At 41.5% G+C, this 17,242-nt stretch overlaps 1 protein-coding gene across 8 annotated transcripts in view; it reads left to right on the top strand.

Annotated features, from left to right (window-relative positions):
- Nucleotides 1-17,242, top strand: part of PCBP3 (poly(rC) binding protein 3) — a 136,542-nt gene that overhangs the window by 99,738 nt on the left and 19,562 nt on the right. For 2 of the 8 annotated variants that reach the window (XM_073633721.1, XM_073633715.1), the window contains 4 exons: nucleotides 1,205-1,280; nucleotides 1,623-1,682; nucleotides 12,672-12,724; nucleotides 14,380-14,549. In XM_073633721.1, coding sequence (XP_073489822.1) covers nucleotides 1,205-1,280; nucleotides 1,623-1,682; nucleotides 12,672-12,724; nucleotides 14,380-14,549 — 359 coding nt within the window. Of the gene's footprint in view, nucleotides 1-1,201; nucleotides 1,281-1,622; nucleotides 1,683-12,671; nucleotides 12,725-14,379; nucleotides 14,550-17,242 lie in introns of all 8 variants that reach the window. The other 6 variants (XM_073633720.1, XM_073633714.1, XM_073633716.1 and 3 more) reach the window with 5 other exon arrangements.

Genomic DNA, 17,242 nt, shown 5'->3' with positions numbered 1-17,242 from the left:
ACAGGTGAGTGTCCTTATTTTAAAAGTCAGCAGCTGCAGTATTTGCAGCTGCTGACTTTTAAAAAAAAATTTTTTCGCAGGACTCCCTCTTTAACATTAGAATCAAACACAGGTATATTTATAGTATTGCCAATATTGTCATCAGAGACTGAAATTGTAGGAGTTAATAGATACGACCAGTTTGTACTACACTGGATTCTATTTTATACCTGTTTTCAAATAACAGACTATAAAAGTTTAAATTTTTACACCACAATTTTCATCGGATTAAAAAGAACACACCTGTTAACATTCTGAAGTTCACAAAGCGCCAGATGAACCCCATACCATCCTACTGCTGAGATCCACAAATTTAGGTATCGTGTTTCCATCATCTTTGCTGTCATCATTACTTTTTATAGTCGTTAAAGCATATACGTTTTATACATTCAATAATATAGGTGGAGAAGCAATAAGCTGTCTTTACTGTCTGGTTCTTATCTTTGTAAAACACCTGTCCCTAAAACTCAGGAGATGAACATGCCATCCTACTGCTGAGATCCATAGCTTTAGGTATCTCCATCATCGTTGCTGCCACCATTATGGTCTTTAAAGCTTATATTTCTTATTACATTCAATAATCTAAGTGACAGGACACAACAAGTTGCTTTCACCATCTGGTTCTTATCTTTGTAAAACAGCTGTCCCTAAAACTCTATAGAAAAACAAAGAAAAAAATCTGTAAGCATGTAGATATGACCTCCTATACACTAAGTAGATGATTTGTAGATTTTTCTAGTTGGTAGTTGATATAAGTTAAGGAAGATAAATGCTGCAATATTCTTTAGTGGATGTTTAGGATAGATAGGTCTTATTTTTATTTAATGGCACCCTATGTGTTTTGATTACACTGGTGACTACTATGAGCTCAAAAATCATTACAATATATACATACATGGATTTGCATGGATACTTAGATGTCAATAAGACAACAAGCACTTATTAGAAGGAGGTGTGATTATGGATTAGCATGAGATATCTGCATTACATATTCTGAAGATTTTAAGCCAAGTTCTCGCTCACCTGGATTGTGTATGTATCCCATGGCTCCCTGGTGCTTTGTTTTGTTTTATTTTATTATTTGACTGTTTTCTTGTGCCTGTGACTTCTTGTACTCTCTAACAATAACCTTCTTAGTTCTAATGTCCCTCCTACCCCTCAGCAGTTGACCAAGCTCCACCAGTTGGCCATGCAGCAAACCCCCTTTACTCCCCTCGGACAGACCACCCCTGCTTTCCCTGGTACGTACCCAACTTTCCCGTTCTAGAGTCTTCCTTCTTTTTCTCTTCTCACGTCTCAGGCATTTCACGTTTTGTTCATTTATACTTCTTATGCATTAATTTTCTGTTTTAAAAAATACAGTTATTATTGCTCTCATAGCTTCATCTGCTGGCACATCATATCACGTGGCTAGGCTCTAAACTATTTGTACTGTTGCTTCTTGGATAAACATAGTTAATATTACTAAGTAGTGATAAACAGAATACATTGTCTCATCAGATTTTGGGCTTATTTAGACAATGTAAAACATGTTGATCTTCTAAAGGGCAAGGAAGTTAAATATATGTTTTCTTTCTCCTTAGGAGAAAAGCTGCCCTTACATTCCTCTGAAGAAGCTCAAAACTTGATGGGACAGTCCACAGGTAACCCATGCCAAATTAGGAGGCTTGTAAGTCCAGAGCTTCATTGGCCAACTGAATATTTGACCTGATGGTTAAGTCAGGAGGGCTAGTTGCCTAAGGCCCAGGTCTAATAGAGAGGTACCAGGAAAAAAGAGAAATGTAGGATGTAAGAAAACATGGCAGTTGAGAGTTAGGAGGTAAATATTAGCATATGGCCCATAAGCCCCTTTTAATATTGCCAGAAAAAAAATTATCCTAAATTCTTAAGATTATCCCAAGACTCACTAGTGCCTCTGTATGATGACGGTGGACAGACAGGAAGTGAGCTAATCATTTTGCGGAGGGTTCTGTCTTGGATATTTCTGCTTCGTTTTACTCCAGTTTGTAATCCATACATCTTCACATTTTGCTTCAAAACTTCATTGTACTTTTATGTATTTAGTTTCCTGTCCACAAGCATAGCCATATTCATGGTCCATACACTATTTACTAAGAATACGCAACTTCAGTACTGGAGATGTTGTATCTACCTAAGGATCATAAAAGTTATTCTACAGCCATATTTGTGTGCTCATAATTGGCATTTTTATATAGATACAAAATTGTACCTTGGATAACTGAATAACAAGAAAAGGTGATTAATTCAAGATTAAATTTGATAGAGTTAGGAACCTGTTGCTTTGCTCCCAAAAGCATTTCTAAATTTCTGTTTCACAAAAGCTTGTTTTGAAATATATGTGTTTTCAATACTGAACCAAATGCTCAACCTTCACACTACAACTAGTTTTTGCTGGCTGTAACATAATGAGTCTCATTCATCAAATTCTCTGAAATTAGAGCATTGTTGGCAATTTATGTAAACCTTATATATGTATCTGTATATTTATCAGTTTTAATTCTCTGTTCATTGTATGCTATCATTCACATCATTCTTTATGAAGGAGATTAGGCACACAAAATCACGTTGCTGTATTTTTTGTTAAAAAAAACTAGGATCTAACATAAAACTAAACTTGTAACAAAGTCCTACAAAGTGATGTAATGGTGTAGATGTTTAGTACATATACACACATATTTTCAAAGTGCCTGGCCACATCGCTAAAACAATTCTGGTGCTCCCGAAAAACCCTAAACTTTCTTGCATGGGGAGAAGGCACAAATTGTATCCTTATCTCACAATAGAGGGCTCAGTGCAAGAGTGTTGCTAGACCCTGGCATCCAGGTCACTTGCCCCAGGATTTCTAATACCAGGTATTTAAGGCTGAAGCAATGCACCTTACCAGGTTCCTATCTCCAGGCCCAGGCACTGTCACATGTGGGAGAGGGTGCCTAACCCTTTCCAAATTCCAAAGTGTGGAAAAACAGTATTTCTGTAGGCTTTTTAGGAGGCTGAAAGAGAGCTTTGGAGAGGAGGGGATCATACTCTGTAGGTATAATATGACTCTGGTAGTGCCTTGTAATCATTGGTGCCATTACTTTACTTTGCAGGAGGATATTACAGGTTCACTTTACACAGATAAAGTCACACTGACTTAATTTTGTATTGCCTTTTGCATTGCCTTATTGTAACCAATCAACTGCCATTTTTGTGATGCAAGACTGAAAAAAAATGATGAGCATGATTGTTAGTTTGTAAAATACAGTTCTTATTTCAGACACTTGGGTAAACATATTTGCAATAATCTTATGGATACTCCTGTTTCTGCAGTGAGTGACTTCTTTAAAAGTACTGTAAAGTAAAATATCCTGTTTAGCTATTCAGTGGGGACAGGAAGTATTCAGACCTCCTTAAATTTTTCACTCTTTGTTATATTGCAGCCATTTGCTAAAATCATTTAAGTTCATTTTTTTCCTCATTAATGTACACACAGCACCCCATATTGACAGAAAAACACAGGGGGTCTGAATACTTTCTGTCCCCACTGTATATTCAATTATTCTTTTTAAATAACTTATATGTGGTCAGGTTTGAAATTGAACAGCCCAATTTAAATCCACTGTGTTCAGCTGTCTCAGCTGCACCTTAGTATTTGATGCTATCTATAATTGAACCTTTTGACTTTAGATTTTAGAGCAGATATATCAATCTAGTTTGTGGATTTGGGGACACATGTTACCCTGGTAGTTAAGTATCTTGGCTAAGAATAGCAATTAAGCCATTTAATAGTTACAATAATTTGAAATTGTTTCTTAGTATCATGCATGTATGATTTGTTTCACTAATTTGAAGCTTGATGTAGTTCAAAATGATTCCTTTCTGTCTAATGGAAAACTGTAATCAGAATATTAGAAAGTGCAATTGACTAACTAAAGCAATATTTTAATCTTATGATAAATATATCTGCCCCCTGTGTTGACTTTCACATACTCATGTTGGCCCTTTGTTTTATCTGAGTTTGACAAACCATGGCTTTTGTTCCAAATTTTCTGCAATACATGTCAAAATCTAGTTAAAACAATTAAGTTGACTTAGTGTCATTTGTCTTTAAGGTTACCTTTGGTCATTTTAAATTTACTAAAGTAGCTGCAGACCTAAAACCTTGGCACCTATATATCTCTGTGAATATTCTAACTTTCAGATCCTCTAACAAACTCCAGAATTTGAAATACTCTGTTATGCAGTTTTCAAGTTTAGCTCCTGAAATCAAGTTTGGCCTATCGACCCTATATCATTAATCATAAATAGGTTCTTTACTCTGTAAAAAAAAAAATTAAAAGCCTGCAGCTACATATACTTTAGCTGCTGACTTTAGAGACACTTACCTGACCAGGGATCCAGTGCTGTCCTCACCCAAGCTGATTCTTTGTTGGTCTTTGGGTCCTCGATGCTGCCGTGCTTGCTGTGGAAAGCCGGCTGTGACTTCTTGTAGCTTCACAGCTGGCTCCTCACTATACATGCATGAGTTGCACTGCGCGAGGTGAATAGACCCACAGCCTCCTGGGAGCTGTGACATGTGGGGGGGGAGAACTTCTGCTGGAATCACCTAGGCGATTCCAGTGGAAGCGGGAATGGGTACCCACTCCCTAGAAACAAAAAAAAAACTGAAAAAGAGGGAGAGGAGGATAAGTTCTGCTTTAATTTCAATGGGTAGCCTTAACCACTTCAGGCCCGGAAGGATTTACCCCCTTCCTGACCAGAGCACTTTTTACAATTTGGCACTGCGTCGCTTTAACTGCTTATTGCGTGGTCATGCAATGCTGTACCCAAACGAAATTTGCGTCCTTTTCTTCCCACAAATATAGCTTTCTTTTGATGGTATTTGATCACCTCTGCCGTTTTTATCTTTTGTGCTATAAACGGAAAAAGACCGAAAAATTTGAAAAAAAAATGATATTTTCTACTTTTTGTTATAAAAAAAATCCAATAAACTCAATTTTAGTCATACATTTAGGCCAAAATGTATTCGCCCATATGTCTTTGGTGAAAAAATGTCAATAAGCATATATTTATTGGTTTGCGCAAAAGTTATAGCGTCTACAAACTAGGGTACATTTTCTGGAATATACACAGCTTTTAGTTTATGACTGCCTATGTCATTTCTTGAGGTGCTAAAATGGCAGGGCAGTACAACCCCCCCCCCCCCCCAAATGACCCAATTTTGGAAAGTAGACACCCCAAGGAAATTGCTGAGAGGCATGTTGAGCCCATTGAATATTATTATTTTTTTGTCCCAAGTGATTGAATAATGACAAAAATTTACAAAAAGTTGTCACTAAATGATATATTGCTCACACAGGCCATGGGCATATGTGGAATTGCACCCCAAAATACATTCAGCTGCTTCTCCTGAGTACGGCATACCACATGTGTGGGACTTTTTGGGAGCCTAGCCGCGTACTGGGCCCCGAAAACCAAGCACTGCCTTCAGGATTTCTAAGGGCGTACATTTTTGATTTCACTCCTCACTATCACAGTTTTGAAGGCCATAAAATGCCCAGATGGCACAAAACCCCCCCAAATGACCCCATTTTGGAAAGTAGACACCCCAAGCTATTTGCTGAGAGGCATGTTGAGTCCATGGAATATTTTATATTTTGACACAAGTTGTGGGAAAGTGACAAATTATTTATTTATTTATTTTTTTGCACAAAGTTGCCACTTAATGATATATTGCTCACACAGGCCATGGGCATATGTGGAATTGCACCCCAAAATACATTTAGCTGCTTCTCCTGAGTACGGGGGGGGGGGGGGGGCGGGGGTTGTGCCACCTGGGCATTCCATGGCCTCCAAAACTGTGATAGGCAGTGAAGAGTGAAATAAAAAATTTACGCCCTTAGAAAGTCTGAAGGCGGTGCTTGGTTTTCGGTGTCCCGTACGCGGCTAGGCTCCCAAAAAGTCCCACACATGTGGTATCCTCATACTCAGGAGAAGCAACAGAATGTATTTTGGGGTGTAATTTCACATATTCCCATGGCATGTTTGAGCAATATATCATTTAGTGACAACTTTGTGCAAAAAAAAAAAAATTGTCTTTTTCCCGCAACTTGTGTCACAATATAAAATATTCCATGGACTTGACATGCCTCTCAGCAAATAGCTTGGGGTGTCTACTTTCCAAAATGGGGTCATTTGGGGGAGTTTTGAACTGTCCTGGCATTTTATGCACAACATTTATAAGCTTATGTCACACATCACCCACTCTTCTAACCACTTGAAGACAAAGCCCTTTCTGACACTTTTTGTTTACATGAAAAAATTTTTTTTTTTTGCAAGAAAATTACTTTGAACCCCCAAACATTATATATTTTTTTAAAGCAAATGCCCTACAGATTAAAATAGTGGGTGTTTCATTTTTTTTTCACACAGTATTTGCGCAGCGATTTTTCAAACGCATTTTTTTTGGAAAAAACACATTTTTTTAAAAATTTTTAATGCACTAAAACACACTATATTGCCCAAATGTTTGATGAAATAAAAAAGATGATCTTAGGCCGAGTACATGGATACCAAACATGACATGCTTTAAAATTGCGCACAAACGTGCAGTGGCGACAAACTAAATACATTTATAAAAGCCTTTAAAAGCCTTTACAGGTTACCACTTTAGATTTACAGAGGAGGTCTACTGCTAAAATTACTGCCCTCAATCTGACATTCGCGGTGATACCTCACATGCTTGGTGCAATTGCTGTTTACATTTGACACCAGACCGATGCTTGCGTTCGCCTTTGCGCGAGAGCAGGGGGGGACAGGGGTGCTTTTTTTCTTTTTTTTCTTTATTATTTTTTTGCTTTTTTATCTTATTTTTAAACTGTTCCTTTCATTTTTTTTAAATCATTTTTATTGTTATCTCAGGGAATGTAAATATCCCCTATGATAGCAATAGGTAGTGACAGGTTCTCTTTTTTGAAAAAATTGGGGTCTATTAGACCCTAGATCTCTCCTCTGCCCTCAAAGCATCTGACCACACCAAGATCGGTGTGATAAAATGCTTTCCCAACTTCCCAATGGCGCTGTTTACATCCGGCAAAATCTAAGTCATGAAATGCTCGTAGCTTCCGGTTTCTTAGGCCATAGAGATGTTTGTAGCCACTCTGGTCTCTGCTCAGCTCTATGGTCAGCTGGCTGAATCACCGGCTGCATTCTCAGGTTCCCTGTTGGGACAGGAGAGCCAGAGAAAAACATGGAAGACGGGGGGGGGGCATTCCCTCCCACTGCTTGTAAAAGCAGTCTAGAGGCTAATTAGCCTACATGAAAGCCGACCACTGGCTGAAAAGGCTGCTGCAGGCATCATTCTGGTATAACCACTCAAAGTCCAGCATCATACCAGTACGTTGCTGGTCCTTGTTGGGCATATATTGTAATCTTTTTTTTCATGCAGCCTGTGTGATCGGTGGGTATGCCCAGCATTAGAATACCCCCCTTCATCCACCCACTTCTAATGATGGGCATACATGCACCATTTATATATGCCGGCATCCTCCCTCAAAAGGTAGGAGCAAATCGCTCCTCCGCCCCTGCTGCCCCACAGTAAACAGTAAAGTATAAAAAATTGCATACCTGAAAAGCAAACATGATAAAACATAATAACAATAAAACATTGCAGAATAGAATACAGTAAAAAAGAGCAGAACAATAGAGAGAGAATAGATAGAGAACAATAAAACAACAACTATTTTTTTTAATTTTATATATTTTTTTGTTTTTTTTTTACACTTTTTTTTGTAACTGTAACTTTTGTAACTGTAACGGTTCCAGGTTCGGGTCTCTCAAAATGCGATGGCATCTTGGGAGACCCTGTGAAAGTGTGCCTAGTCTGTGCAAAGCTGTACCCTACACTAATACTAAACTAGTGTATGGTAGCGTTCACACCTATATCTGCGCTTGCTGCAGACACAACATCTTTTTGGGGGGGGTTCGTTGGGTAGGGGTACTCGGGAGGACATAAAGAAAATGCCTCTCATGCAGCCGACTGCATTTGGTTGGGGATGTGAATGGGGGAAGTACGGGTGCTGCAGAAGTGGTGGGTTCCCAATTAGGATTGGCAAATGCAGGAGGAAGGGCATTATGGGCACGACAGGCCTGTGTTTGTCTTCTTCTTGGTGGCAGCGGGACACTACTTGTGGTTGCCACCTCACCAAACTGCACTTATGGGACTCGCCACGTCACCAAGTGTTACTGCAGTGCTGGTTTGAATACGACCGGGGTGTACTAGGCCGCTGGTGCTTGCCAGTTCACCAAAACGCTACCAAAAAAACTGTTAGCGATTGCAGGGATCAAGCCTGACTCTGCGAACGCTGCAGTTATGCGTTTAGTGTTTTGTAAGTGACAGTGATCAATCGATACTGCACTTGGGTGGGCTGGGCTGGGCTGGGCGGAGGGGCAAAACGCAGGTGCTAGCAGGTATCTGGGCTGATCCCACTAACACTGCGTTTTTGGGAACCCTAAACTGCTGGGGACGCTAGTATAGATCTGATCGGATCAGATATTGATCCGTTCAGATACTATACCACTAAGAGAGGTGTACGGTGCGTGCGTGGGTGTTAGCGTTACTGGCGCTAACCTGACGCTGCCTGGGGCGACGCAGACCCTATCTGACCCTAAAACCTAACTTATATCACTGCCGGGCAATCAGGGGGCTAAACCTTTATTAGGTAATAAACGGCGGGTGCCCTGACACTATAAAAAATAAACTAACTAACCAGCGTCACCCGTAACAGTTATACGGTGATCACTGGTGAAAGGGTTAACTAGGGGGCAATCAAGAGGTTAAAACCTTTATTCGGTAGTATATGGGGGTCCCTGACGCTATAAAATACTTACGGCGAACCTATATATTTACCTCCCTAACTAGCATCACCAGTGACACTAATACAGCGATCAGAAAAATGATCCCTTAGTGACACTGGCGACAGGGGGTGATCAAGGGGTTAAAACTTTATTAGGGGGGTTAGGGGGGTATCCTAGACCTAAAGGGGGCTAACACTAACTGTCCTACCACACTAACTGTCACAAACTGACACCAATGCAGTGGGGGGGAGATTGGGGGGTGATTGGGGGGTGATCATGGGGTGATCGGGGGGTGATGGGGGGTGTAATGTGTGCCTGGCGTGTTCTACTGTGTGTGTGTTGTGCACTCACTCAGATGTCTTCTCTCCTCGGCGCCGGAAAATACCGATCCGAGGAGAGATGACATCACTTCCTCTGCTGCTGTTTACTATAAGGATTTTATTGGCTGGGAGCGATCGCGAGGGGGGGCCACGAATGGATGGCCTCCCCCTCACCTCTGATCGCTCCCGGACAGAAGCCGACCGCCTCGGGCACCGGGGGGGGTCCGATCGGACCCCCCCGCCCGCGGGAGGCAGATCACGTACAGGTACGTGATTTTGCCTGCTCATGCCATTCTGCCGATGTATATCGTCGTGAGGCGGTTGGAAACTGGTTAAAGCTGAACTCCAGGAATTCAGCTTGTTTGTAAAAAAGTGAAGGCACACTATGAGCACCTCCAAGGTGGAGTAAAAAGACTTCATTTAAATTTTTTTTATTTTATAAGTAAAAAAGGGCAACATAAAACAAGTGTAATATTTGACATTGCCCGCCCCGCATTTACCCCATCCAGGTCGTGGGTTCCTCCCCTGCGTCTCCTTCTGAGTCCCGTCAGTCGCTTCCCCTCCCGGCCATTCGGGTCTCAGGACTTGCTGTCTTATTGGCCGGGAGGAGAAACAGGAAGACATTAGCGAATATTAGTATGCTAATGTCACACAACGGGGTGGGCTCCGGGTTCAGTGCTCTGCACCCCAAACCCACCTTTTTTGGAGCCTCCGGCTCTAATCACGTGCTTTAAAAAAAAACATTGGAATCCATGTGTCCGGCGCCCTGCGTGTAGATTAGGGGGGCCGGTGAATGGATTAGGGTGGAAGCGCCTCTGCACCCTGCATGAGCGGTCGCCACTGGTGCTCATCAGATATTTTTGTTCCAATTTTGCCCTTCATGTACTTTATCCGTGAAAATAGTTGGTCACAAATATGGGTGCTGCAGAAAACTGATGACATGAATAACGCATGTGAGGTAGGATATTTTTCTTTGGGAAGATAAAAAGTCCAGTAAAGAGACACTGTCAATTTTTTCTTCAGCCGCATGTGTTTGTTAGGTGTAAATGCATTGTTACAAAAAAAAAAAAAAATGTGATGGGCCACACTCATAGTCGTCTTCCGCATGCAGCCCATGGGCTGCAAGTTGGACACCCCCGATCTAGCCTTTCCTCCCCAGCCTTAATTCCCTTACTCAACCCTTTCATTCACTGGATCTTAGTTCTTTCACTTATGGAGGCCCAACACCACTTGTGGCTATTATTTAAAGCAATCTGCATACAAATACAGCCTGCTTTGTAATGGCCGCTCTTCCAGACTGAGATCCACCCATCAATGCACTTTAATATTTGCATAACTCCTTCAAGAGCAGGCCCACTGTTCAGGGGGCTAAGGCCCCTAGAGAGGAGTTCTGTGGCAAGGTGCTATGATGCTTTTTGGAAGATATGTGCAGCACTTTGCTGTCCCCTACCCCCTTCCCCACCAGTTATGATCTGTCTGTATTGCAAAGAGAAGCGTAGAGACAAAAATAAGGTATGTAATGAAAATAGAAAGCTTTTATTTAAACATTTCATTAGCATGTTGATGAGGGGAGGTAGGAATTACAGAAGGCAAATATAAGAAAATTAAACTTTAGGTTTAAAATAGGGCTGTTACTGATTACAATTTTCCTCAATCAATTTTTTTTTAATCGATTAATGGACTAAATTCGATTAATTATAACGCACATACAGATCCAACTACTTTTAGCTGATTTAGCACCGTTGTTATGGCAACGGCTGAAGCCAGACATAGCGGGGCATGGCTAGGACGTCACATAAACTCAGCCTCACCGTGCCCATAATCTCAGCCTTACCGTGCCCATAATCGCAGCCTCACCGTACCCATAATCGCAGCCTTACCGTGCCCATAATGCAGTCTCACCGTGCTCATAATCTCAGACTCACCATGCCCATAATCGCAGCCTCACCGTTCCCATAATGCAGTCTCACCGTGCCCATAATCGCAGCCTCACCGTGCCCATAATGCTGTCTCACTGTGCCCATAATGCTGTCTCACCGTGCCCATAATGCTGCCTCACCGTGCCCATAATCGCAGCCTTGCCGTGCCTATAATGGCAGCCTCACCGTGCCCATAATCGCAGCCTCACTGTAGTCAGTGCCTGTGCCTGCATTACACAGTCTGCAGGCATCTCCCGCTGTGTGTCTCAGAGCTGAGTGTGGCCGCGCTGTGAGAAAAGTCCCGCCCTCCTCTTAGATCAGCTTGTGTGATAGACAGAACACTGCGTCTATCACACAAGCTGATCTAGGAGGAGGGCGGGGCCTTTCTCACAGCGCGGCCAAAGTTTTCACACTCAGCTCGGAGACACACAGCGGGAGATGCGGGAGATACGCAGAATGTGTATGACATATAGTGGAGGAGGAGGGAGCGGAGCGCTGCGCTACACAGCTTGGACCAAAGCAGCCCCAGGGCAGGCAGCCTACCGACCGAAAAAATTTTGATCGATCAAAAAAATGAACGATTAATCGAGGAATTAATCGTTAATTTCTGCAGCCCTAGTTTAAAATGATTAAAGCCATGCTTTAAAAAAAGATGTATGGGGTTTTTTTTTTCAGATTCCTACTTACGTAGCTGGATGCAGCATTGGTCCTATGCTGCATCTGTCCCTGGCTGGCTCTAAGACTGGGAACCGAGTGATCAAACACCCCCAATCGCTCGGTTCTCACAGCTCCCTGAGCAGAGAGCTGCTAATTGTCAGTCAGCAGCTCTCTGCTCTGCCACTCCCCCCAATGCTCACTGGAGCGCTGGACTGTGGAGGGGGTGGGAGCGGCCGGCTCAGGCTCTCAGCGGTTTGCTGAAAGGCTGAGCTGCGTGCCGGTTCAGGCATGTGGGTGGATCTCGACTCCATTGTTACAATCTTGCCCTACCCGGGACTGGCTCTGTGGCGTCAGCCGACAGTGGGCTTCAGCCCGTTGTCTGCTGAAAATGGGTCACAGGAGTGCAGAACGAACTGCACTCCTGTGATCAACAGGAGAAGTACAGCTAAACAAGCTTTGGCTGTACTTCTCCTTTAAGACAAATAATAAATGAGGCTGAATGTATTTTAGCATTTTGGTGCTGCTACTAGAAGTAGCTGATTATTAGTTATCACTGGTAAGAATTGTAATTTGTAACACAAGTGATCTGAGTGTCTGAACTCTCATAACAATGAAAGACATAGCTCACAGGCTGGTAAGTAGAATTTCAAAAATTTCCTGGCTGCCATAAAACATATCCGAGTCATTTTCCTATGCTGAAAGCCATCTGGCATTCTCTAAGTTTTGCCAAAGTTAAGGCACCTTTCAATTTGAGCTTCTACAACAATAGACTGAAGTGATGGACAGTGGGGAATAAGACCAGGTGAGAAGCAGAGGGGTATCAGTCATGGGGTACTTAGGATTCCTTTAATGCATATAACTTTTGTTTTTCATATAATAGGTATGGATGCCAGTCCCCAGGCAAGTACTCATGAACTCACCATACCAAATGATGTGAGTGTGATTTTTATTGCTTGCTTACTTAACTATATGTTTTTATTTTTCAACATTCTTCACATTTTTAGCCAGTGGTTACCTACATATTAAATGAATATATACAGTACAATTAAAGATATACATTTTTATAGCCTGTTTTGACTGGATGAATTCTAAAAGATCTCAGAAGTATTTCAAACTGATGTCAAATCAACGTTATTGACACAAGCCCAAAGTCCGTCAACACAGATCCATACATTGTTTGCATGTCATTGGAAAGCAGTAGGTGTTGCAAAACGTGCTACTTTCTATGTCCCCGAAAACCATTTTTGTTGCAGTCAGCTAGATTATCGCTTTCATTTTCCCTTTGAAGTATGCATGCAGCCCTGGAGGAATTGGACTATATAAGTTCAGTGTGCAGCAAGAACAGATATGCCTTCAGTCAATTATTAAATAAAGTTCTATGTGACCTCGTATATAAGCATTTTTAAGTAAGACTGTAGAAAGCTGCTGAGAACATGGAAGCTAAAGACTTCTTTAACTATATAACTTCTATTTACTTCTATAAATATAGCTATAGCAAACCATGAGACTGCGATAGGATCCAACAGCACAAGCAGTATATCTACATAATGTTTTATATAGGTAACAAAAACATCTAGTAAATATCAGATTAGAACTCTAATTATAAACATCTGGACACAACTATATAGCTGCAGCGTTACTGATTGTTTCAGATTGATGCTGGTCTCTGTAGTAAGTTTGCCACTATGGTGGAGTTTGGAGATTCAAGAAGCCTATAATCATTTTACAAAGGCAAACTGCTCAACCACACTTTACCACCCAGGAGCTCCCTATGCTCACCCTTCCTATAAGCCTGTCTATACATGTACAGTATCTCACAAAAGTGAGTACACCCCTCACATTTTTGTAAATATTTTATTATATATTTTCATGTGACAACACTGAAGAAATTACACTTTGTAAATTTGCTGTCTCCTCAAAATAACTCAACACAGCCATTAATGTCTAAACCGCTGGCAAAAAAAGTGAGTACACCCCTAAGTGAAAATGTCCAAATTGGGCCCAAAGTGTCAATATTTTGTGTGGCCACCATTATTTTCCAGCACTTCCCTAACCCTCTTGTTGCTAGTGGTTTAGTCATTAATGGCTGTGTGTTGAGTTATTTTTGAGGGGACAGCAAATTTACACTGTTATACAAGCTGTACACTCACTACTTTACATTGTAGCAAAGTGTCATTTCTTCAGTGTTGTCACATGAAAAGATGTAAAATATTTACAAAAATGTGAGGGGTGTACTCACTTTTGTGAGATACTTCATACTCCAGTCTCTATTTCCTGCAACATGTTAGGATGACAGCAAGAGAAAATGCACAATGTTGGCTCTTTTTTAATTTCAGCCTGATTTTTTTGTATGTAGGAGAATATAGTAAACTTATGTAATAATTGATGTATTATATGTTTGTTTTACATAATTGGTTGTTTGATTACAGTGTGTTTGTCATTTATCTTCATACTGAACTAAATTAACATTTTCAAACATATTTCTTTCACAAATGATAAAAACATTTCTGTCTGAAGATTGTTTTGTCCAGATCGTTCTGTACCCACTTTTCACCCCTGGACATGTTTCAACTGCTCTCATTTTCCAGCTAATAGGTTGCATCATCGGACGCCAAGGGACCAAAATCAATGAAATTCGACAGATGTCTGGAGCACAAATCAAAATTGCCAGTGCCATGGAGGGGTCAGCAGAGCGCCAGATCACCATCACTGGGAGCCCAGCTAACATCAGCCTCGCTCAGTACCTCATAAACGCCAGGTCAGTGCATACCACTTCATATCATTCAACTCCAGGTTTGTAGAACAGTGTTTGATTCTTCAGTGTCTTATCAATGGTGAAAGAACCAATTTGACTTTGTTTATAAAATCCTTCAATAAATCACCACGTTTTTATTTAAGTATAACTAAAGGCAAAACTTTTTTTTTAGGATAGAGTGGAGAGGGATTAGAATGATTGCTAGTTTTCATCCCTGCCAGAGCCCCCGTTAGGGAGTTTCACCTTGTCTCCAGAAAAGTAATAGAGAGGAAATCTTCCAGTGGGGACACTAGTTCTAGTGACCTGGGGGTCCTTAAGAAATCCCTTTATTTAAGGGATTACCTCTCACTTTCTGTTTTGGCTATGGAACAGGAAATGACAGCGAATATCCGCAATGGGATAAATATGGTGGAAAAAAAATCCAACAGGAGTTATAACCCTGCTTACCCTATCCAAAATGAAAAAAAAAAAAGTTTTGCCTTTGGTTCTACTTTAAATCAAATACATTAGTATATGTAGTTTATGTACAATTGCAAAAACAAGTTTTACATTTTCGTTTAAAAAAAAAAAAATGAAAATCCTTTCACGTGTACCTCTATGACATGGGTTTTTAAACTTTTAATGCAAGGAATTCTTATTGTACTGGTACCCAATACCCAAGAAGATAATTTTTTCCAAAATGTCAGCAAAGCCAAGTAAGGTCAAATAACAACGGCCTATAACATGATACGGATAGTCTATAGCATTTCTGCAAGCTTAAGAGATGCAGAGGGAAATAAATTCTTCATTACATTTTCTCTTTGACATTTTAAACTAGCATTGGGGTCTGCTCACCACCTTGTCTATATTATTTCCTCTGTCCTCTTTCTCACGGGTGCTTTAATTCCCCCTATTAGGGATGAGCCGAACACCCCCCTGTTCGGTTCGCACCAGAACATGCGAACAGGAAAAAAGTTTGTTCGAACACGCGAACACCGTTAAAGTCTATGGGACACGAACATGAATAATCAAAAGTGCTAATTTTAAAGGCTTATATGCAAGTTATTGTCATAAAAAGTGTTTGGGGACCTGGATCCTGCCCCAGGGGACATGGATCAATGCAAAAAAAAGTTTTAAAAACGGCCGTTTTTTCAGGAGCAGTGATTTTAATAATGCTTAAAGTCAAACAATAAAAGTGTAATATCCCTTTAAATTTCATAGCTGGGGGGTGTCTATAGTATGCCTGTAAAGGGGCGCATGTTTCCTGTGTTTTTACAACAGTCTGACAGCAAAATGACATTTCGAAGGAAAAAACCCATTTAAAACTACTCGCGGCTATTGCATTGCCGGTCCGACAATACACATAGAAGTTCATTGATAAAAACGGCATGGGAATTCCCCACAGGGGAACCCCGAACCAAAATTAAAAAAAAAAAAAATGACGTGGGAGTCCCCCTAAATTCCATACCAGGCCCTTCAGGTCTGGTATGGATATTAAGGGGAACCCCGGCCAAAATTTAAAAAAAAAATGAAGTGGGGATCCCCCTAAATTCCATACCAGACCCTTCAGGTCTGGTATGGATTTTAAGGGGAACCCCGCGCAAAAAAAAAAAAAAAAAGGCATGGGGTCCCCCCAAAAATCCATACCAGACCCTTATTCGAGCACGCAACCTGGCAGGCCGCAGGAAAAGAGGGGGGGACGAGAGTGCGGCCCCCCCTCCTGATCCGTACCAGGCCACATGCCCTCAACATTGGGAGGGTGCTTTGGGGTAGCCCCCCAAAACACCTTGTCCCCATGTTGATGAGGACAAGGGCCTCATCCCCACAACCCTGGCCGGTGGTTGTGGGGGTCTGCGGGCGGGGGGCTTATCGGAATCCGGAACCCCAGATCCCGGCCCCCCCCCCCTGTGTGAAATGGTAAGGGGGTACTTACCCCTACCATTTCACTAAAAAACTGTCAAAAATGTTAAAAATGACAAGAGACAGTTTTTGACAATTCCTTTATTTAAATGCTTCTTCTTTCTTCTATCTTCCTTCATCTTCTTCTTCTTCTGGTTCTTCCTCCGGCGTTCTCATCCAGCATCTCCTCCGCAGCGTCCCCCCCTCTTTTCCTGCGGCCTGACAGTTTGCGTGCTCGCATAAGGGTCTGGTATGGATTTTTGGGGGGACCCCACGCCGTTTTTTTTTTTTTTTTGGCGCGGGGTTCCCCTTAAAATCCATACCAGACCTGAAGGGTCTGGTATGGAATTTAGGGGGAACCCCACATCATGTTTTTAAAAAATTTTGGCCGGGGTTCCCCTTAATATCCATATCAGACCTGAAGGGCCTGGTATGGAATTTAGGGGGACTCCCACGTCATTTTTTTTTTTTTAATTTTGGTTCGGGGTTCCCCTGTGGGGAATTCCCATGCCGTTTTTATCAATGAACTTCTATGTGTATTGTCGGCAATGCAATAGCCGCGAGTAGGTTTAAATGGGTTTTTTCCTTCGAAATGTCATTTTGCTGTCAGACTGTTCTAAACATGGGAAACATGCGCCCCTTTACAGGCATACTATAGACATCCCCCAGCTACGAAATTTAAAGGGATATTACACTTTTATTGTTTGACTTTAAGCATTATTAAAATCACTGCTCCTGAAAAAACGGCCGTTTTTGAAACTTTTTTTTGCATTCATCCATGTCCCCTGGGGCAGGACCCAGGTCCCCAAACACTTTTT

The sequence above is a fragment of the Aquarana catesbeiana genome, linkage group LG06 (assembly GCF_042186555.1).
Source record: "Aquarana catesbeiana isolate 2022-GZ linkage group LG06, ASM4218655v1, whole genome shotgun sequence".
NCBI lineage: Eukaryota > Metazoa > Chordata > Amphibia > Anura > Ranidae > Aquarana > Aquarana catesbeiana.
The sequence above is the reverse complement of the archived record's forward strand: the minus strand, read 5'-3'. Positions and strand labels throughout refer to the sequence as shown.